This window comes from Ovis aries, chromosome 15 (genome assembly GCF_016772045.2).
Source record: "Ovis aries strain OAR_USU_Benz2616 breed Rambouillet chromosome 15, ARS-UI_Ramb_v3.0, whole genome shotgun sequence".
Taxonomy (NCBI): domain Eukaryota; kingdom Metazoa; phylum Chordata; class Mammalia; order Artiodactyla; family Bovidae; genus Ovis; species Ovis aries.
In genome coordinates, this window is record NC_056068.1 from 44,821,713 (window position 1) to 44,844,883 (window position 23,171).

The 23,171-nt window shown below is 44.2% G+C and overlaps 1 protein-coding gene across 6 annotated transcripts in view; it reads right to left on the bottom strand.

The window, feature by feature from the left end:
• The window catches only part of PPFIBP2 (PPFIA binding protein 2), a 163,692-nt gene that overhangs the window by 111,187 nt on the left and 29,334 nt on the right, over window positions 1-23,171 (bottom strand). For 3 of the 6 annotated variants that reach the window (XM_060399948.1, XM_060399950.1, XM_060399949.1), the window contains exons 1-2: window positions 20,212-20,986; window positions 18,059-18,152 (exon numbers count right to left, since the gene is read on the bottom strand). In XM_060399948.1, coding sequence (XP_060255931.1) covers window positions 18,059-18,152; window positions 20,212-20,214 — 97 coding nt within the window. In that variant the 5' untranslated portion in view covers window positions 20,215-20,986. Of the gene's footprint in view, window positions 1-18,058; window positions 18,153-19,984; window positions 20,087-20,211; window positions 20,987-23,171 lie in introns of those variants that run through there. The other 3 variants (XM_042233094.2, XM_042233095.2, XM_042233096.1) reach the window with 2 other exon arrangements.

Here is a 23,171-nt window from a genome sequence, read left to right on the forward strand (position 1 = left end):
CTGAAGACAAAGATAAAAGAAATTTAAAAGCAACCAGAGATAAAAGATATTCTACAATTAGACTGTCAAAGACTTCTCATCAGCAATAAGTCCCGATGACCACAAAATATCTTCAGGTAGCGACCAACCTATAATCTGTACAAGATAAACTACCACTCAAGATTTAAGAATAAAATTAGGACATTTTTCACATAAGTGACGCGTGCAATTCATTACTGGCAGAGTATTTCTGAAGGGATTTTAAAAGATCTGCTTCATGAAGCAGGAAAAACTGCACCAGCTAAAAAGGAGGGGGATAGAACAATCAATTCTGTCAGAGAAGTTGTTTAAATTGTTCATTAAACAAAATAAATACTGTCAGTTTAAAAAACCCGCATGGCAGGGGAGAGGGGCAGCTCTGAAGAGTGGTTGAACCCAGGGTCTGTTTCCCCAGGGCCAGCTGCAGCCACCCCCTGTCTCTCTTCCAAGACAAGCAGAAGAAAGACCATGTGAGAACACAGTGAGAAAAAAATAGTCCACAAGCAGTTAGAGAGGTCTTACCAGAAATCAACCCTGTTGGCACCTTGATCTCAGATTTTTCAGCCTCCAGAACTATTTTCCATTTCTTCTTGATGCTCTTCAGTGGTATACAGTATGACAAAATGCACATGACAGGAGTATTTATAGATAGCTGTTACTCAGGCGGAGCCTTTGAAATGGAGAGGAGCTGCAGCTTCACCCTCAAGACACAGATCTGCAGCCCCTTGGGCCCCATCAGACACCTCCACTGAAGACCCAGAATGGAGACCACTGGACCATATGGCCTGTACATTCTCTAACAACTACTTAGACCTAAGGTCTTTATTTCAACATTTTTCTTTGAGAGCTAAGACTAGTTTATGAAATACGGGATGATAAAAAAAAACTTGGATTTTGAGATTCAATGGATTTAGTATTTTTTCCTAATTATGCTTTCCAGTTAATCTTTCTATGCCTCAATTTTCTGTCTGTAAAAAAGGGATAGCAACACTTTTTATCTTTCACAATTTTCATAAAGATGAGGTCAAGTAATGCTCTATGATATCTGATAAAAAATAAATGTTCAATGAATAATAATAAATAGCACAATACTCGGGGGACTATAAATAAAGATGATACCAGAATACAAAACTATGGAAGACGGGGCACTGATGGGAATTAAAGCATTCTAACACTCATGTACTACTGAAGAGGAAGACAGAATTATTCTATAAAGATATTTGTATTTCACCTTTGTGGTAAGGATTCATACTAAAAATGTAAGGATGAGCATTAAAAATACAGAAATAGATGTTTGACTTCCTAACAGAGATATAAAAACAACTTGATCAATACAACAGAGGCCAGCAAGGCAAAACCAAAAACAAGTTAAAAAAAAAAAAAGTTAAAAAGAAACAAAAACCTAAAATGGAGAAATAAGCACATACCTATCTATATACTCCCCTTCAAGGATCACAGTCTTGTCATGGCAAAGGGGCTTGGGTAACTGAATGAAGCTATGAGCATGCTTGCAGCCACCCAAGACAGACGGGTCATAGTGAAGAGTTCTGACAAAACATGGTCCCCTGGAGGAGGGAACGGCAACCCATCCCAGTGTTCTTGCCTAGAGAATCTCATGGACAGTATGAAAAGGAAAAAAGATATGACACCAGGAGATGAATCCCCTAGATTGGTAGGTGTCCAGTGTATTCCCTGGTGGCTCAAATGGTAAAATTCACCTGCAAAGCAGGAGACCCAGGTTCAATACTTGAGTCAAGAAGATTGCCTGGAGAAGGGAATGGCTATCCACTCCAGTATTCTTGCCTGGAGAATTCCATGGAGAGAGGAGCCTGGCAAGCTATAGTCAATGGTGTTGCAAAGAGTTAACACTGGGGAAGACTGGAGGGCAATTACTAATAGCTCCAGAAAGAATGAAACCACTAGGCCAAAGTGGAAACAATGCTCAGCTGCAGATATGTCTAGAGGTGAATGTAGAGTACAATGTTGAAAGTAAAGTAATGTTGTAAACGACAATATGGCTTCAGTTCAGTTCAGTCGCTCAGTTGTGTCTGACTCTTTGCGACCCCATGAATCGCAGCACGCCAGGCCTCCCTGTCCATCACCAACTCCTGGAGTTCACTCAAACTCACGTCCATAGAGTCAGTGATGCCATCCAGCCATCTCATCCTCTGTCGTCCACTTCTCCTCCTGCCCCCAATCCCTCCCAGCATCAGAGTCTTTTCCAATCAGTCAACTCTTCGCATGAGGTGGCCAAAGTACTGGAGCTTCAGCTTTAGCATCATTCCTTCCAAAGAATACCCAGGGCTGATCTCCTTTAGAATGGACTGGTTGGATCTCCTTGCAGTCCAAGGGACTCTCAGGAGTCTTCTCCAACACCACAGTTCAAAAGCATCAATTCTTCGGCACTCAGCTTTCTTCACAGTCCAACTCTCACGTCCATACATGACCACTGGAAAAACCATAGCCTTGACTAGATGGACCTTTGTTGGCAAAGTAACGTCTCTGCTTTTGAATATGCTATCTAGGTTGGTCATAACTTTCCTTCCAAGGAGTAAGCGTCTTTTAATTTCATGGCTGCAGTCACCATCTGCAGTGATTTTGGAGCCCCAAAAAATAAAGTCTGACACTGTTTCCATTGTTTCCCTATCTATTTGCCAGGAGCTGATGGGACCAGATGCCATGATCTTAGTTTTCTGAATGTTGAGCTTTAAGCCAACTTTTTCACTCTCCTCTTTCACTTTCATCAAGAGGCTTTTTAGTTCCTCTTCACTTTCTGCTATAAGGGTGGTGTCATCTGCATATCTGAGGTTATTGATATTTCTCCCAGCAATCTTGATTCCAGCTTGTGCTTCTTCCAGCCCAGCATTTCTCATGATGTACTCTGCATATAAGTTAAATAAGCAGAGTGACAATATATAGCCTTGACGTACTCCTTTTCCTATTTGGAACCAGTCTGTTGTTTGGAACCTGAAAAGTCAGGTCCATGAATCAAGGTAAATTGGATGTGGTCAAACAGGAGATGGCAAGATTGAACATCAACATCTTAGGAATCAGTGAATTAAAATAGACAGGAATGGGTGAATTTAATTGAGATGACCATTATATCCACTACCGTGGACAAGAATCCCTTAGAAGAAATGGAATAGCTCTCATAGTCAAAAAAAGAGTCTGAAATTCAGTACTTGGATGCAACTTCAAAAACAACAGAATGATCTTGGTTCATTTTCAAGGCACACCATACAACATCACAGTAATCCAAGTCTATGCCCAACCACTGATGCCCAAGAAGCTGAAACTGACTGGTTCTATGAAGACCTACAAGACCTTCTAGAAGTAATACCAAAAAAAAAAAGGATGACCATTTCATCATAGGAGATTGGAATGCAAAAGTGGGAAGTCAAGAGATACCTGGAATAAAAGGTAAGTTTGGCCTTGGAATACAAAATAAAGCAGGGCAAAAGCTAACAGTTTTGTCAACAGAATACACTGGTCATAGCAAACACCCTCTTCTAACAATACAAGAGATGACTCTACACGTGGATATCACCAAATCAGTTCAATCACTCAGTCATGTCCAACTTTTTGTGACCACCTAGACTGCAGCATGCCAGGCTTCCCTATCACCAGCTCGTGGAGCTTGCTCAAACTCTTGTCCATCTAGTTGGTGATGCCATCCAATCATCTCATCCTCTGTCATTCCCTTCTCCTTCTACCTTCAAATCTTTCCCAGCATTAGGGTCTTTTCCAGTGAGTCAGTTCTTCACATCAGGTGGCCAAAGTATTGGAGCTTCAGCTTCATCATCAATCCTTACAATGAGTATTCAGGACTGATATCCTGTAGGATTGACGAATTGGATCTCCTGCAGTCCAAGGGACTCTCAAGAGTCTTCTCCAACACCACAGTTCAAAACCATCAGTTCTTCAACACTCAGCTTTCTTTATGGTCCAACCCTCACATCCATATAGGACTATTGGAAAAACCATAGCTTTGACTAGATGAAACTTTGTTGGCAAAGTACTATCTTTGTTTTTTCATATGCTGTCTAGGTGAGTCATAGCTTTCCTTCCAAGGAGCAAGTGTCTTTTAATTTCATGGCTGTAGTCACCATCTGCAGTGATTTTGGAGCCCAAGAAAATAAAGTATGTCGCTATTTCCACTGTTTCCCCATCTGCTTGCAATGAAGTGACAGGACCAGATACCATGATCACATCAATACCAAAATCAGATTGATTATATTATTTGCAACCAAAGATGGAGAAGCTCATCTTTTGCCGATATGGTCAGCAAAAACAAGACTTGGAACTGATTGGCTCAAACCATGAACTCCTTATTGAAAAATTCAGGTTTAAATTGAACACAATAGGGAAATCCACTAGGCCATTCAGGTATGACCTAAATCAAATTCATTATCATTATACAGTGGAAGTAACAAATAGATTCAAGGGGTTAAATCTGGTAGACAGAGGGCCTGAAGAACTATGGATGGAGGTTTATAACATTGTACAGGAGGCAGTAACCAAAACCAGCCCAAAGAAGAAGAAATTCAAGATGGCAAAGTGGTTGTCTGAGAAAGCTTTAGAAAAACCTGAAGAAAGAACATAAGGGAAAGAAAAAGGGTCTTAATGACCCTGATTACCATAATGGTGTGGTCACTCACCTAGAGCTGGACATCCTGAAGTGTAAAGTGGGCCTTAGGAAATATTAATATGAACAAAGCTAGTGAAGGTGAGAGAATTCCTGCTCAAATATTTAAAATCCTAAAAGATGATGCTGTGAAAGTGCTGTACTCAATATGCCAGCAAATCTGGAAAACTCAGCAGTGGCCATAGGATTGGTAAAGGTCAGTTTTCATTCTAATCTCAAAGAAAGGCAATGCCAAAGAATGTTCAAACTACTGCACAATTGCACTCATCTCACACACTAGCAAAGTAATGTTCAAAATTCTCCAAGCCAGGCTTCAACAGTATGTGAACCGTGAACTTCCAAATGTTCAAGCTGGTTTTAGAAAAGGCAGAGGAACAAGAGATCAAATTGCCAACATCCACTGGATTATTGAAAAAGCAAGAGAACTCCAAAAAAAACATCTACTTTTCCTTTATTGACTACACCAAGGCCTTTGACTGTGTGGATCACAACAAACTGTGGAAAATTCTTCAAGAGATGGGAATACCAGACCACCTGACCTGCCTCCTGAGAAACCTGTATTCAGGTCAAGAAGCAACAGTTAGAACCAGACATGGAACAACAGACTGGTTCCAAATCAGGAAAGGAGTACGTCAAGGCTGTATATTGCCACTCCATTTATTTAACTTCTATGCAGAGCACTTCATGTGAAATGCGTCTTGATAAAGCACAAGCTGGAATCAAGATTGATGGGAGACATATCAATAACCTCAGATATGCAAATGACACCACCCTTATGGCAGAAAGCAAAGAAGACCTAAGGGTCCTGTTGATGAAAGTGAAAGAGGACAGTGAAAAAGTTGGCTTAAAACTCAACATTCAGAAGACTAGGACCATGGCATCCGGTCCCATCACTTTATGGCAAAGTGATGGGCAGACAAATGCAGTGACATGACATGACAATGCAAACAGTGACAGACTTTATTTTTTCTGGGCTCCAAAATCATTGCAGATGGTGACTGCAGCCATGAAATTAAAAGACACCTGCTCCTTGCAAGAAAAGATATGACTCACCTAGACAGCATATTCAAAAGCAAAGACATTACTTTACCAACGAAGGTCTATCTAGTCAAAGCTATGGTTTTTCCAGTGGTCATGTGTGGATGTGAGAGTTGAACTATAAAGAAGGCTGAGTGCCAAAGAATTGATGCTTTTGAACTTGGTGTTGGAGAAGACTCTTGAGAGTTCCTTGGACTGCAAGGAGATCCAACCAGTCAATCCTAAAGGAAATCAGTCCTGAATACTCATTGGAAGGACTGATGCTGAAGCTGAAACTCCAACACTTTGGCCACCTGATGCAAAGAACTGACTCATTGGAAAAGACCCTGATGCTGGGAAAGATTGAAGGCAGGAGGAGAAGTGGACGACAGAGGATGAGATGGTTGGATGGCATCACCAATGCAACAGACATGATTTTGAGTAGGCTCCAGGAGTTGGTGATGGACAGGAAAGCCCAGCATGCTGCAGTCCGTGGGGTTGCAAAGAGTTGGACACAACTAAGTGACTGAACGAACTGCCTTAACAATATTATGATGGTTTTTGTCATACCATCACATTCGTGTCATTTGTGTCATCAACATGAATTGGCCACAGGTATACACATATCCCCTTCCTCTCGAACCTACTTCCCACCTCCCTCCCCATCCCACCCCTCTAGGTTATCACAAAGCCCCAGCTTTGGGTTCCCTGCATCTTACAATAAACTCCCACTGTTCTACATATGGTAATGTTTTACATATGGTAATGTATATGTTTCAATGCTATTCTCTCAAATCATGAAAATTCTTAATGAGATGGGAGTACCAGACCACCTTCATGTCTCCTGAGAAACCTGTATGTGAGTCAGGAAGCAACTGTTAGAACTGGATATGGAACAACAGACTGGTTCAAACTTGGGAAAGAGTATGCTAAGGCTTTATACTGTCACCCTGCTTATTTAACTTATATACACACATCATGTGAAATGCTGAGCTGGATAAATCACCAGTTGGAATCAAGATTGCCAGGAGAAATATCAACAACCTCGAATATGCAGATGATCAAACTATAATGACAGAAAATGAAGAGGAACTGAAGAGCCTCTTGATGGTGGTGAAAGAGGAGAGTGCATTGATGTATGTACTTTTGATCAAAAAAAAAATTAAGACTAATCACATATACATATAATCACTAGATAAAAAGATTTAAAAAACCATTTGAACAAACCTATAAAAAGTTGAATCATAATTTGATATTTTTCCACAGCAAACATACCAGGCCACATACTTTTACAAGTTAGCTCTAGTCAATGTTCATGAAGTGAATGATTCTCATTTAACTCTTGTGTTCAGTATAGAAAAAGAGGGATTGTTCCAAACTGCTTCAATAAGGATAGCTGCCAGTACAACTTATAGACCAGACTGTGAATGGTGACCCCTGTAACTGAACAATTATTTAGCAGTTCTGAGTACTACAAAGGCAAATTACAACCTTTCTCACTGATGAACTTACATATCAACTCCTAAACAGAAATGTACAGAGTAATTCTCACAGTGTATAAATACGACCCTCTCCCTTGCATCTCCCACATAGCAGGCAGATTTTTTACTGTCTGAGCCACCAGGGAAGCCCTACATATCAAATCTTAAATATAAATTTACAAACCAAATTGCACAGTGTATAAAAAAGACCCTCTCCCTTGGGAAATGACAGATCAAGCAGGCCCCAAAATAAAAACTTCAGTGGTGATACAGCCAAAGACATATAAAGAACGATGTGCTAAACACTAGAGACAGTACATGGTGTTCAAGCACACATAAAGCCTTTTTCAAAAATGACCATAGACTAGGCCATACAGGAATTCTTAGCAAAAATCAAGAATTGCTATTATGGGTACTATCCCAATCTCCATATTTCTGTGGGAGGAGAGAATGGTTTCCACCTATCTCCCCTCACACAGCTCTTCCTCAACAGAGGAATACACCTGATGACAGAACTGAAAGATGGAATTCTCCCTAGAGATGCCTGTCCCCATATGCAGGCATTATCTTCCAAGGAAGCTTTCTGAGACCAGCTCCACCCCTAGCAAGATGGAAGTCTAGAAGTTTGGGATTACATTCAATTCAAGGAAGTGTGTAGGATGAGTGGATTCAAGATCCTGAGTGTGGCTTCAGGTCCAGTTAAGGTTCCTAGTCAGTTAAACTAATGATAAAGCTGATACTTTGATCTCTTTCTATCTGACTCCTTTGTCTGTTCCCTCAGTTCAGTTCAGTTGCTCAGCTGTGTCTGACTCTTTGCGACCCCATGAATTGCAGCACGCCAGGCCTCCCTGTCCATCACCAACTCCCAGAGTTCACTCAAACTCACGTTCATCAAGTCGGTGATGCCATCCAGCCATCTCATCCTCTATCGTCCACTTCTCCTCCTGCCCCCTATCCCTCCCAGCATCAGAGTCAACTCTTCGCATGAGGTGGCCAAAGTACTGGAGCTTCAGCTTTAGCATCATTCCTTCCAAAGAACACCCAGGGCTGATCTCCTTTAGAATGGACTGGTTGGATCTCCTTGCAGTCCAAGGGACTCTCAGGAGTCTTCTCCAACACCACAGTTCAAAAGCATCAATTCTTCGGCGCTCAGCTTTCTTCACAGTCCAACTCTCACGTCCATACATGACCACTGGAAAAACCATAGCCTTGACTAGACGGACCTTTGTTGGCAAAGTAATGTCTCTGCTTTTCAATACGCTATCTAGGTTGGTCATAACTTTCCTTCCAAGGAGTAAGCATCTTTTAATTTCATGGCTGCAGTCACCATCTGCAGTGATTTTATTTTGGCGCCCAAAAGAATAAAGTCTGACGCTGTTTCCACTGTTTCCCCATCTATTTCCCATGAAGTGATGGGACCAGATGCCATGATCTTCGTTTTCTAAATGTTGAGCTTTAAGGCAACTTTTACACTCTCCCCTTTCACTTTTATCGAGAGGCTTCTTAGTTCCTCTTCACTTTCTGCCATAAGGGTGGTGTCATCTGCATATCTGAGGTTACTGATATTTCTCCCGGTAATCTTGATCCGCAGAACCAAATAAGCAGGGGAATAAATGGATGCCATTCTTTTTAAATTTTTTATTTAAGTATAGTTGATTTACAACATTGTAAGGGATGTCAGTTATTACCTTTGTGGTAGAATAATGACCCTCCCAAAGATGTCCACATCCCACCCCTGGAAAGTACGGGTGTGTTTGTTACCTAATATAGCAGAAGGGACTCTACGGACATGATTAAGAATCATGAGATGGAGATATTATCCTGGATTTTTAATCACATGAGCTCTTAGAAAAGGGAGGCAGAAGAATGGGTCAGAGAGATATGACATGAGGACTCGCCCTGCCACTGCTGGCTTTGAAGATGAAGGAAGGGGTTGTGAACCAAGGATGGTGACGGTATTACAGCTGCAATAGGGCACATCATGACAGACTAGGTGTACTCAGAAAAATCCCAAAGGACACCCTAAAATTAAAAAACACATATTTAAAAAAAACATATACTTTTAAAAAAGTTTATTTTAAAAAAAACATATACTTTTTAAAGCAACTGAACTGAAGGAAATTTCAGAGCTCAGGAGAAAAAGAGCATTTGAGCTCATGTTCCTGGCACACCTGGGCTTGAATGGGCCGCTTGAGGACAGGAGACAAAGTTCAAGGCCAGAGCAAAGGAAGAGGTCAAATGGGAGACCTCTGCATAAGGCCAGGAAACAAAGGGCAATACCCTCAGCCTGTCACTAGAAAAAAATCACCCACTGAACTTGGCCTTGATGCTGGAATATGAACACACATAAACAATTCTATGTTTTCAAACATTAAAAGAAGGGTAGGAGAAGTGAAGGAAGATAAGTGCAGAAATCAAAAAATAAAAAGTTGATAAACAAATGAGACCTAGTCAACATAAGCTTTCACAAAACAGAGGAAACCATCAACAAAAAGACAACCTAAGGAACAGGAGAATATATTTGCATATGATACTGCTGAAATGGATTAATTTTCAAAATATACAAACAGCTTACGCAACTCAACAACAAAAAAGCAACAACCCATTTCAAAAAGGGCAAAGGACCTAGCCTTTTATCCATAAGACACACAGATGGCCAACAGGCATATGAAAAGATGCTCAATATCATCACTAATTATTAGAGAAATGCAAATCAAAACTACTTGAGATATCATCTCACAACTGTCAGAATGGCCATCATCCAAAAGTCAACAAATACAAATTCTGGAGAGGGTGTGGAGAAAAAAGAATTCTGCTATGCTGTTGGTAGGAATGTAAATTGGTGGGGCCCTTATGGAGAACAGAATGGAGAAACTAAAATTAGAGTTACCACATGATCCAGCAATCCCACTACTGGGCATATATCTGGAAAGGATGAAAAGTGTAACTTGAAAAGATACAGGCACCCCAATGTTCACAGCAGCACTATCTGCAATAGCTAAGACATGGAAGGAACCTAGGTGTCCATCATCAGATGAAACAATGGATAAAGATTTTCTACACACACACACACACACACACACAGAATAGAATATCACTCAGTCACAGAAAAGAATGAAATAATGCCATTTACCGCAACATGGATGAACTTAAAGATTATCATACTAAGTGAAGTAAGTCAGAAGGAGAAAGACAAAAACCATATGATAGCACTTAAATGTGGAATCTAAAATAATGATACAAATAAACTTATTTACAAAACAGAAACAGACAATGTTCTAGTCAAAGTGACAAAGCAAGAATCAATAAATTCCAAAAAGGATCGGAAACCTCTTTAACCACTACAATTAAGTTAGCAGTCAATTTTAAATACATAATATTATATATTATTGATTTGTTAAGCTGAACAGATAGATTCAAGTAAATAGAACAGAAAATGATAAAGAATATATAACCAAAGAAGTTAAATATGTACATCAGTTCAGTTCAGTCACTCAGTCGTGTCAGGCTCTTTGTAACCCCATGAATTGCAGCACGCCAGGCCTCCCTGTCCATCACCAACTCCCGGAGTTCACTCAAACTCATGTCCATCGAATCAGTGATGCCATCCAGCCATCTCATCCTCTGTTGTCCCCTTCTCCTCCTGCCCCCAATCCCTTCCATCATCAGAGTCTTTTCCAATCGGTCAACTCTTCACATGAGGTGGCCAAAGTACTGGAGTTTCAGCTTTAGCATCAGTCCTTCCAATGAACATGCAGGACTGATCTCCTTCACAATGGATTGGCTGGATCTCCTTGCAGTCCAAGGGACTCTCAAAAGTCTTCACCACAGTTCAAAAACATCAATTCATCAGTACTCAGCTTTCTTCACAGTCCAGCTCTCACATCCATACATGACTACTGGGAAAACCATAGCCTTGACTAGACGGACCTTTGTTGGCAAAGTAATGTCTCTGCTTTTCAATATGCTATCTAGGTTGGTCATAACTTTCCTTCCAAGGAGTAAGTGTCTTTTAATTTCATGGCTGCAGTCACCATCTGCAGTGATTTTGGAGCCCAAAAATATAAAGTCTGACACTGTTTCACTGTTTCCCCATCTATTTCCCATGAAGTGATGGGATCAGATGCCATGATCTTCGTTTTCTGAATGTTGAGCTTTAGGCCAACTTTTTCACTCTCCTCTTTCATCAAGAAGCTTTTTAGTTCTTCACTTTCTGCCATAAGGGTGGTGTCATCTGCATATCTTATTGATATTTCTCCCAATCTCGATTCCAGCTTGTGCTTCTTCCAGTCCAGCATTTCTCATGATGTACTCTGCACAGAAGTTAAACGAGCAGGGTGACAATATACAGCCTTGACGTACTCCTTTTCCTATTTGGAACCAGTCTGTTGTTCCATGCCTAGTTCTAACTGTTGCTTCCTGACCTGCATATAGGTTTCTCAAGAGGCAGATATATAAAGCATAAATACATAATGTGTGTGTGTATATATATATATGTATATATATATATATATATGTATATATATATATATATATATATGGATGGTTAGTTGTTTGTGTCTATTTGGCTAGGTCACAATACTCAGATATTTAGTCAAATATTATTCTAGATGTTTCTGTGAAGATATGTTTTTCAATAAAATTAATATTTAAATCAGTAGACTTTGACAAAGCAGACTATCCTCCATAACATGGGTGGGCCTTACCCAATCAGTGGAAGATCTTAATAGGAAAAAAAAAAACAAAACTGACTTCTCTGAAAGAAGTGGAGATTTGCCAGCAGATGGTCTTTGGATTTGAACTGCAAAACTGGCTCTTCCTTGGCCCTCCAGGCTGCTGGCTTACCCTGCAGATTTTGAACTTGCCAACTTCCACATTCATATGAGCCAATTCCTTAAAATAAATGTCTCTTTCTCTCTGTCTCTCTCCACATACATACACACAAACACACACACACCCTATTGGTTCTGTTTCTCTGAAGAACCTGAGCTAATACATACACACATTTATCTAATTATAGAGTAAATAATATACACACCTACTATGGGGACTAATCAGCAAAAATAATTCTTCGAAAACAGTCATTAAAAAATAGTCTTTGTCAAGACTGATCAAAAAATAAAGAAAAGGCAAACAAACAAGCAATACTACGAATAAAAACATATATAACAAGTGTAGCAGACCTTAAAAAGATAAAACATAATAAGCAACCATATGCTAACAAAATGGAAAATACTGGTAAAATACACAAATATCTAGAAAAATACAGCATGCCAGAACTCAATAGAGGAAAAATTAAACCCTGACTACCCCTAGCCATTAAGAAAAGACATGAGAAAATACAAGGTCCAGATGGTTTTGCAGGTCAGTTCCTATAATTTTAACTATAAGCAAATATTTAATGAACAAATGATAATTCCTAATTTACCTACACACTTTCAGAGAACAGAAAATGAGGTTGGAGATATGGACTCTGCCAGCAAGGGTAAAAATCAGAATGCAGCTGTTCAACAGGGCTCCGAGCCCCACTGTGGGCCATCTCAACCTCTTTACACAAAGGCAGCCTTTAACATCTCAGCCCACTAGACACCTCCAAAATTCCGCCAGCTCTCCTTGGGTCAGTGTCAAAGTAGAGGACTCTCAACCTGAGTCCTGACTTGGAAACAGGTGGCTTTGTGACTGATGACCACTCCACACTGACTGGCCTTGGAGAGGCTGGAGATAAGGCCAACTAACTGTTCAGAGTGTGGATGCATCATCAGCCTTGAATGCCACAGCTGAAATCATTCATGGGCCCACAGGAATAATTCCAGTCTTGATCAGAACTTTCTCTGCCCTCACACAATCTTGAAAGCAAACAAACAAAAAAACAAAAACAAAAAATGGACACTAGTCAGGGTTGGCAGGGGGATTTCGCTGGTCCAGTGGTTAAGACTTCTTTCAATGCAAGGGGTACACAGTTTCCAGTCCTGGGGAGCTGAGACTTCACATGCCTCGAAGCCAAAAACCCAAAACCCAAAACAGAAGCAATATTGTAACAAATTCAATAATACTTTAAAAAAATAAAAAGGTCCACATCAAAAAAAAATCTTTAAAAAAGAAAAAAAGAGTTGGAAAAAAGGCCCAGACAGAGCAACCTCTTTGTTCAACTGTCATTAAACAGATTCCTTTTAACTGTTCTCCAGCAGTGGGTATAGCTTGTAGATAACCCCATGAGTAACCTCCAGCACAGTGAAGAGAAATAAGTGGCCCTCTGTGTCCTGACAAGGGGTTCTCTGGTCATACACACACACAACACACACACACAGCCTCCTGGAGCAGCCGCTGACCCCATTTGCCCACAGATGAAGCCCTACACAAAATTAGTGTATGCGGTCGTTGCTCAGGGTCATCCACAGGGATGCAATTAAGCAGCATAGTGTTCAATTTCAATCATCAACAGTGTAATTCAATTATGGTATTATTTGTAGGCTGAATCACAGGGACTAATCAAGAGGAAGATCAGATCAAAGGTTAACATCTTACTGGAAGTTATAATACTGGTCTTTTGTATTAGAAACAGCTCATTTGGACAAAGGTTCTGGGTTTTCTAAGTCACCTTGTCCTAACTTTCTGGTATGAAATTCTTGGGTCCTATTTAAATACAATCACACTCGGGATACACCCATTCAGATTTCAAGAATTCAGCTTTACAAGGAGTTTCACTTCGTGTTTCTGCTTCATTTCCTACTTCTGCTTAGAAGGCATTTATCTCATGTCTCCAGAGCAGATGAATGCCTGCCGATGATGAGGGTCACCATGCTTGCCTCGGCAGGGGCGTATTTGGCACTTGTGTATCAGGATGTCCTCTGAGTTTTCCTGGCCTGGTTGCTTCTGTGAATGATCATCTCTTGCACCGTCTGTACTGTTTACATTGACCAGAAGGAGAGGGCACTTTTTTTTGCATTAAAGGCTTAATTATATACACATTGATATCACATGCCCTAAGTATACTCTTCTGGAAACTCTTTTGGAAAGAGTTTTGGAAAGTGAAGAGTAGCCTGTCATACTGTAGAGTAATTAATAAGGGAAAGTTCTGGTTATACAGTGTTATAATCATTAATAACCATTACTGAAGGAAACTGTGTCCATTTGAGTAGGAATCCATTTGTTTCTACATAAATGCTTGCTATTTAGGGCATGTAGGAAGCCCATAAAAACTTCTTCACTAAGATAAGCATAACTGTGTTTTCATAAAGTGAGAGCATGTAGTGGTTTGAGTCCTTTACCAGCTGGAAGTAGTACTTGACACCCTTCAACTTCAAATTAGTGACAGAATAGAAACAAAGAAAGGACAATATAAATGTTCACACAAAGATGTAATCTCTACAGAATCTGATTCATGATGTTGGTGCCACAGTCTTCAACTTCCTTCTAGCTGCTCTATGCTCAAGCAAACGAGCTCTTACTTGGAAGCTGAATGTAGAAGGGAAGAGAGCAAAGCCACTGTGACCCACATACTGGGGACAAGGACAGGACTGGACCCTCCTCCCAGTGAACTCCCTAGACAGCCCTGCACAACCCCAGGGGCTGTGCTGCACATCACCATGAGATGAGCCCAGGAGTGAAACGAGCCAGGAAGACATCTGGATCTCAGCTAGCCGGGACTCGAATCTTAGTTCTGTCATTTACCAGTACTATAGCTCAAGTGGCAAAAATAATGTCAATAGTAGTATCAACAAAACCAAGGTAATTTAGAGCCGGTGAGCACTTACTAGGTAACAGGCGCTATTCTAAGTGCCTTCTTTACCTTAATTTAATCTCCCCAATAACATGAGATGGCACTGTTATTACCACTGTCTATATACTATGAGGAAACTGAGGCTCAAGGGGATCAAGCAATTTGCCCAAAGACTCCACAGCCAGTAATAAGTGGCTGAGCTGGGATTCTAACTCCAACAGTCTAACTGCAGTTTACATTAATAACCACAAAAATCCCTAAGCTCTTTGGCCCAGTCAGCTTGAAAATGAGGGTGGCTTTAATAATCTTGAGGAAAAGTATCCCACACAATAGCATTCAATAATTATTATTCTTTTCATCGCAAATGGCACAGAACATATGCCCTCCAGACACTCGCTAATAACCTCAGTGTTGAATTATCTGCCAAATAGCTCCTGTCAAATGTCTGGGTGAGCCAATTACTGCTTAAGAGATGGCTCACAGGACATGCTAACCACAGAGTCTTAAAAAAAGAAAAAATTAGTGATTTATTATTCCACAAGAATGAGCCAAAGATACAAGAGAGAAAATAATCAATGAAGTTCAGCATGCAGACAGACAGGGGATAGGTACAGAAACCAGTAACTGCCATCTAATAAATGAAAAGGGGAGCTTATTCACAGAAGTAAATAAAATACACATGGGACCCAAACATCTATTAAACAAGTATTCTGTGCTGCACTGAGATGCAGCAGCAAAGCCTCTGCTGTCACAGAGCTTACATCCTGGTGCAGGAGGCAGATAATAAACAGATGAATATGAACCTAATGGGTCAAATGGTAGTAAGTGCTATAAAGAAATAAAAACGGGATGCGAGGATGGGAGGAGGGGATGTAGGGATGCTACATGAGAGAGCGTCAGGGAAGGCCTCTGCATGGTGACATTTCAGCAGAGATCTGACCTCAGTGTACTTGGAGAACATTCCAGCAGAGGGACAGCAAGTACACAGGCCCTGAGACAGCCTTTGCTAAAGCAAGAGACGCCAGATGGAAGGTATGGGAGGTGCAGCCACACAGGCAGCCACAGGCCAAATCGCACGCATACAGCATTGCTGCCTATAATGGGGACTTTAGATGTTTATCCTGAAATGCGAAGGCATTGAGGAGTTGTCGGGAGAGTGGTGTGATCTGATTCCTCTGCTGCTCTGTGGAAGAAAGTCTACAAGGGGGCAAGAGCAGAGCAGAGCCCACTCAGAGACTCTGCATTAATCTTGTAGACCCCAGGCAAGCCTAAGAGGCATGAACAAGCCTTAGCTAGACAATGAAAACCACAGCACACAAATGGGTGAAACAAGGACCTGAATAAACGAGAACTCAATTTATCAAGAGCTGACACTTTATAGTGCGTAGTATATGGCAGGCTCTGTGTTAAGCCCCTACATGTATAAGCACAGCAATCTTCTTAGGTGGGTTATATTATTATACCCATTTTAAATATGAGGAAGCTGAAGCACATATCATGCAGGTAACTTGATGCAGAGCTAGGATTTGAAACAAGCAGTCTGGCTACAGGTGTTCCTCCAACCAAAGAACTCCTTGGAATGTTTTAGACCACCTCTCAGCACAACTCTTGTATCTGTTCCAGAGACACCCAGGGCCCTTCCAAAAGGAGTCTGCCAGGGTGGAGGCCTAAGGAAACAGGAGATGGGGGAGCACGCAATGCTGGAAAGGAACAGGATGGGAGTCCCTGGTTCTGCTCCAGGAACCACACCCACCGCAGGTCCCCAGCCAAGCCAAGGCCCCAAGTATTCAGACCCATAGTCCTCGCTCACAGACAGAGGAACCATGCCAGGCACTTTGTCATTTCAGGGGTGTCTGCGTGGGGAACTTCAGAGGCAGCAGGAGGAAGTGACCCCACACTGGCTGCCTCTTTAAGGAGGTATCCCACTCACCTGTCCCAGCTGTCTAAGAGCTCCGCCTGCTCCAGGGACTCTCACAGTCTCCTTCTTGCCCCTGGGCTGGGGGCTCGGCAGTGCTGACCACCTGAGCTAGTCTCAGAGCCTGACTCTGATCTCAATGCCTGGAAACTTCTAGGGGAGACTCTCTGAAAAGACTGCCAGGAAACCCACACTGTTGATCATCTCCTCTCAGTAGGGCTTCTGGGACCCTCACCTGGGGCAAAACATCCCAATCTCGGATTCTCTGAAAACCTGGATGTTGGTCGACCTCCTGAGGACCCTTTCTGTTCACTGAAAAATGAAGAGCCTGACAGATGACAGCTGGAACATGTCATCTGTGCACCACAACACACAGAAGTTTCAAGACACGAAACACCTACCTCCTCTGCCCCAGGCGCAAACACCCAGAACCTCAGTGCCTTGGGTGTCTCTCTGCAGGATGGAAGGACAGACACCGGGCAAAGTCAGGTGCCCTGTGCACGCCCTGGGTTCTAGTCACACTCAACCCAAACATGCCTCCTGCAGCCATAGCTCCACACAACGAGTAGTAAAGTCCCAAAGAAATGCCCAGTCGGCAAATAAGGTCACTGACTTGTATCAGGTAAGGCCTGCGGCCTGCAGAGAAAAATCTCCAATGACAAGCTTGTTTCAATCAGTACAGGCTTCAGTTGTCCCCCATCAAGGAGTTAATCAGCCCAGACAGCCCACGGCGACTTTCCAATTAAACAGCTTTGCTGGATCTTTTCAAAAGAATGTTCCTAACTGGTTCATACAAACATGAAGCCAAACAGTTGCAATAATATGGCATAAAGAACATTCTTCAGGTGATTAAGTGAATCAATACAAAATCACTACCTGACAGACATACTGGAGACCAGCCAGGGAAGGGAAATGACACTGGTGTTAGAGGGCAAAGTCCGCAATATTGCAAGTTTCAGCTTGACTGAAACCATGCTGTACTCTGAAAACTTCATGATAAAATCAGTGCCACTGCACCTGTTGCAGCCAGGATCCAAGGTGGGACAGTTATTCACGTGCTAATACATGGTGCAGCCGCAGTCTCAGCAGAGACCTAGACCCTGACCAGCTATCAGAGTCTGAGTTTGCACTGTTGAAAAAGAGTGCACACACAGTAAAATAAGAGAAATCCAACAGGGGCCTTGTCTCTGCACCCAAAGGAGAAGTCCAGTGAGAGGAAAATGGTTTCTCAGTGCGGAGGTCCCCAGGACCCCTGAGCATACCTGCAATGATTCCGTCCATCTGCTCCAGGGCAGCTTCTAGCACATGACTGGCCTCTGAAGCCATGAGTCCTTTTCTCTCCTTCGTCCCCTCCGACTGAAGATTCAAACACAGCACAAAGGAAAAATTAGAGTATTTCATGTTACATACCAAGACCACTGAGCCCTCTCATTCCACCATGGTAACCGCACTCTCATAGGAATCTGAGTGGCCCACAGTGGGTTTCTGCCACGTCCCAGCACACGTACTCCATGAATCTTTAGCAGGTGATCCCACTTGTTTCTGTCATGAAAAGCCACTGGGGCTCTCCAGGGTCACCTGTGGCAGCAAGGCAGCGATTGCCACTACCACCATCATCACAGTCCCAGCTCCAGAAGCTGCAGCCACCCTGGGGAAGGCTCGAGAAGGCACACAGCGAGGACTCCATCAGGCATGCCCTGCAGCCCTGGGCCACAGCAGGCATTTGCGGTCTTCTACCTGCATCTGTCCCACTCCTGCGGTGCTCTCCTAGGGCAGGTATGATCCAGGCTGAGAGGCCTCAGCTGCCACTTTCGCTTCTCATGGGGGCCAGTGGGCCCCGTCTAGGAAGGTTTCAGGCACACTGTTGCGGGGAGAGCACAGTCTCTCATTTTAGTCCTTCCTACTCCACCCAGGACCATTTAAGGCGCAGAATCCCATCTTCTCAGCATGGAAGAATGTCTCAAAAAATACACTGTCTAGCCATTTCTATGATGCTGAGCCTCCCTTCTAATGAGAGAGGTGGCAATTGGTTCCATCTCCAGACAACTCTGCCACTCAGCAAGGTCTTTAAGCTAAACTATCTTCCTGCAGCCTCGTCTCATTTTTCTCACTTCCCACCCTCTCCCTGGGTGTCAGACAGAGACTTAAAGGAGCAGTTGTAATCCTTAGACGTAACTTGCATCTGTAAACTGGAGGCAGGTGCTATTGTTTGTCTGCTCATTCAGCAGAGCCCACATGTGTGCCCAATGGGCATAAGTGCTGCAGAGAAGAGAGGCAGGGCTCCCAGATCCGAGGGTGGATAGAGCAGGTCGGGCAACAGGAGATCTGTTGCTCCTTTCCCCCATAGAGTTATATCTTCAGAGTGAAGAGAGGAACGTGAGCAACCACAGGAAAGTGGTTTGGAGAGGGTGTGGATAAGGATGTCAAGACCACAAAGAACCACGCTGAACGGCACTACCAGGCAGGAACAGTTAAACACCCTGGGTTCAAAGCTGGCTCTGCCATTTCCTCTGTGATCTCTGAACCTCAGTATCTTCTTCTGTAAAGTGGGGAGGATGACAGTACCAAACTCACAGGGTTGATGTCACAGTTAAATGAGTAATTAACACTTCATTAAAAATGCAGGCCTTGCATGTAGTAAGGGCTCAGTAAACACTGAGCCACCAGGGAAGCTCCAATAAACATTAGCCATTTTTACAGGACGTATTTGTGCCAGGATAGTTCACAGGATGAGGGACTTTAAAGTGGGTCAGGTTTAGGGAGGGGGAACCTAGGTATGTCCAAGAGGCTGGCCCTGTGGGGGAGGTAGGCACAGCAAAGCAAGGTAAGCAAGTTGGAGGGGGGGAGGGGGGAGGGCTCTGAGTCACAGGGGCAAAGGCCAAAAAGAGTCAGAAATGTAAGAACCAGGGTGCAGTCAGCTCAGGGGAGTGAGAATGAGGGCTCGTGGAGGGGTGGGGAGCCTCCCTGGCACCTCGGGGCAGTGGCAGGCGCCAGGCAGGCTGCAGCAAGGAGCAGCCAGGTGGCTCAAAGCACACGCGGGTGTAGGTCTCAGGGTCTGAGTGGAAGTGAGGCTGGGAGGTGGGGGTTGGAGAAGAGGCAGCAGGAAAAGGGGAGGAGAGAGGAGGGCCGGTTTCAGCACCTTCACCTGCTTAGCCATACAGACAGTACAAGTGTGAAATCCATCCTACCCTCCAAGGCCTCCCCAGCCGCTCCCAGGAAGAAATCCAAAGTCCATACCGTGACCTGCGGAAGCAGCTTGGCATCCATACCGTGACCTGCGGAAGCAGCTTGGCAGGATCCGGCTGGGACAACCCCACAAGGCCCGCCCCCCTGACCTCCCTGCTTTGGCAGCCTCAGGCACTGTCCATTCCCCCAGCACTCTGAGCCCCTCTGCCTCCCCTGAAACTGCACCTACCATTCCTCTGTCCTGAAATCACCATCCCGGGTCTCTGCACGGCTGATCCAGCCTCATCCCTCAGGCCTCAAGAGACGCCTTCCTTGCACACCGGCATCTAAAGCAGCCCCTCGGCAGCACAGCGGTTCCAAAGTATCTTGTCCATCTATGCTTCCTCGCTGACTGGCCTTGCAAACCCTCTGCCTGGAAGCTGGCGAGCCTGTCTGCTTTGCTCACCCCTGTGTGCCCAGCAGAGTGACTGGCCCAAGGAAACTTAAGAGTAAATAGTTGTGAATAAATGATAGATCCGTATGGCCAACACTGCCTAAATCCTGCTGTGCTGGGCACTGGGGGTGGAGGGGATATTGATGAATCAGAACTCAATCCTATTCCCTCAGACCATGCAGTGTAGTGGAGAAGACAGAATTAGGAATAATTAGGATGCAATGTGAGGTATGCTGATAGAGGCTGGTATGCAGTTTCCCTGGTCCATAAGGGCTGAGAAAGAACTTTCTCAGCAGAGAAGGGTGATTCCAGGCAGAGGGGGGCAGTGTGTGAAAGGGAAAGTGAAGTCGCTCAGTCGTGCCCGACTCTTTGCGACCCCATGGACAGTAGCCTGCAACAAGCTCCTCCGTCCACGGGATTTTCAGGGCAAGAGTACTGGAGTGGGTTGCCACTTCCTTCTCCAGGGAATCTTCCCAACCCAGGGATCGAACCCAGGTCTCTCGCATTGTAGACAGAGCCACCAGGGAAGTGTGAAAGGGAAGGAAGCGTGTAAAGACAAGATGTAGGTGGCAAATGCCAAAACGGTTGGCGAGATTATACAGGAGCACCCAGCTGCTCACTATGAGTCAAAGCCCTCCACGGGATTTACGTAAGCGTGACTAAGGCAGTTCAATAAGAGGAGCTTGGGAATCACACCCACAGCATCAGGGATCTGGATGCACGCTGGGCAGCTCAAGTGGCCTCAGATGTAAACTTGATGGAGATTTTTTAAGAGAAGGACCTTGTATTTCAGCAGACTGGCTCCACTGGGGGTCTTAGTCCTGGGGTGCAAGGTGAGAGGTCAGTTAGAAAGTGCCGAGCCCTTTAGGACACCTGCAACAGAAAGGCCATAAAAACAACTCACAGGCCCTCTGCCTAAGGATGTTTGTACTTGGCAAATGGCAAGTTGGGTGGACCCGTGGGAGCTGGCAAGAAGTGAAACATGAGTCAAAGATGTATCATCTTTACGGTCCAGAACCTGGGCCAGTAAGACTGGGAGTGCTCAGGAGCCGGAACCTGCTTTGGGCGACTGATGAGCTCAGTTCTGGGTCTAAGGTGATGGCAGGATGCAGGGAGAACAGGCTCTGCCAGCCCCTGTGAGAAGTCAGTGGTGTTGGGTACTGGGGGAAGCGCTGAAGGGCCAAACACACCACAGGAGTGATGTCTCCAGGCCCTTCTGTGAGCACGGACACTCTGACTGAACAGGGAAGCCATGATTCCATTTGCCAACCATTCCCACTCTGGCAGCCTCAGCCATTTTCTCCCCTCACCAGTTTGGCGCTTCCCATCAGTAACGCACCCTGGGACAGTCCCTGCTCTCACGGAATTGGGGGTCTCAGAAGCAAACGTGTCATCCAGCTGAACTCAGTGTGTCTGTTCATCCCCACAGTGACACAGCGCCTCCCCAGGAACCTGGGTTCGTCGGGGATGTGGGGGTTAAGTGCACAGAGCATCAGCAGCTGCCTGCGAGGAGGGCTCCGCAGAGAAGCAAGGTGAAGAGGGCGCACCGGAAAGAGTCAGCAACCCCAGGGCTGGGAAAGAGAGCAGGATCCAGGACAGTCCCCAAGCAGGTGTTGGAGGCTGGACAGCAGAGGAACTGATGGTGTGCCCTGAGGACTCGAAGGCAACCCCACAAGCCCAAGAAAGAGAGGTGCAGGCAGAGGAGGACACGGTGCTCTTAACACAGTCTACTGTCTAGTGACAGTAGTTAAATTGGCCAAAAGCAGTTTTCTTTCTCTCTGGACACGTGGACTATTAACAGAGCCCTGCATTTGACCCTGACGAGCAGGCGGTCTTCTCACACCAAGAAACTGGCTCACACCGAGCTGCAGAGATAAGGTAAGGAATGTTGTTTAAGGAAAGGTGTGGTCCATTGCTCATGCATCCTTCTCTTCCCCCACAGGCCTCTCTAGATGCTGTCATCCTCCTACCTGTCATGGTCCCCAACGCTGGGCTCCCCTCAACAGACCCTCCCCTCTGCTACCAGCCAGGGAGGAAACCACCCTGCAGCTGTGAGTCCAGCTGTGATAGGTGCCAGAGTCAAGTGATCTGCACCACACAGATGCCTGTGGCACTGTGAACTTGAATAAGGGGCAGGGTTAGGTGAGCCGCAATTAGCCACCCAATGCCTGGTGGCCTCTAAGGCAGTTACTTAGATATGGTATTAACTACCTTTGTGTTGAGCAAAGGAGGATCAGAAGTAGGCAGGAACAGCTGACTAAGGTAAGGCTTGAGCAAGTAAATCTTAACTTGTCTCCATCCAGGCTGAAATGCAAGCTGCCATTCCATTTAGTAAGCCACTTTTCTCTCAGTAAAGGTGGTTAGAGATGCCAAGTGTTTTGGGCAGGCTCAGAGTGTCCTGGACGGAGGAATCAGGAGTAGGTCCTGGTCCCTCCAGGGTCTGCTGACTCCTCACAGCGGCAGCCAGACGTGCCCCAGCATCCCTGTACAAAGAAAGATCCGGGGAGGAACCCTCAGCCAAGAATCCACCACTACTGAACTCAGATTCATCTCAGACCTCTCTGGCCCTCAGTGGCCAACAGGTGGTAAAGAAGCATCACCACATACTTTGTGGTTTATCGCCACAAACTGGAGACTTTCCCCACAATTTACTGGTCATCCATAAACCACAGTGGCTGGCTCTTCAAATGGTCATTTAAAGGAATATCTGTTTTTATTCCTAAACTGAGGAGACAGCTTCTTAAAAGTATATGGGA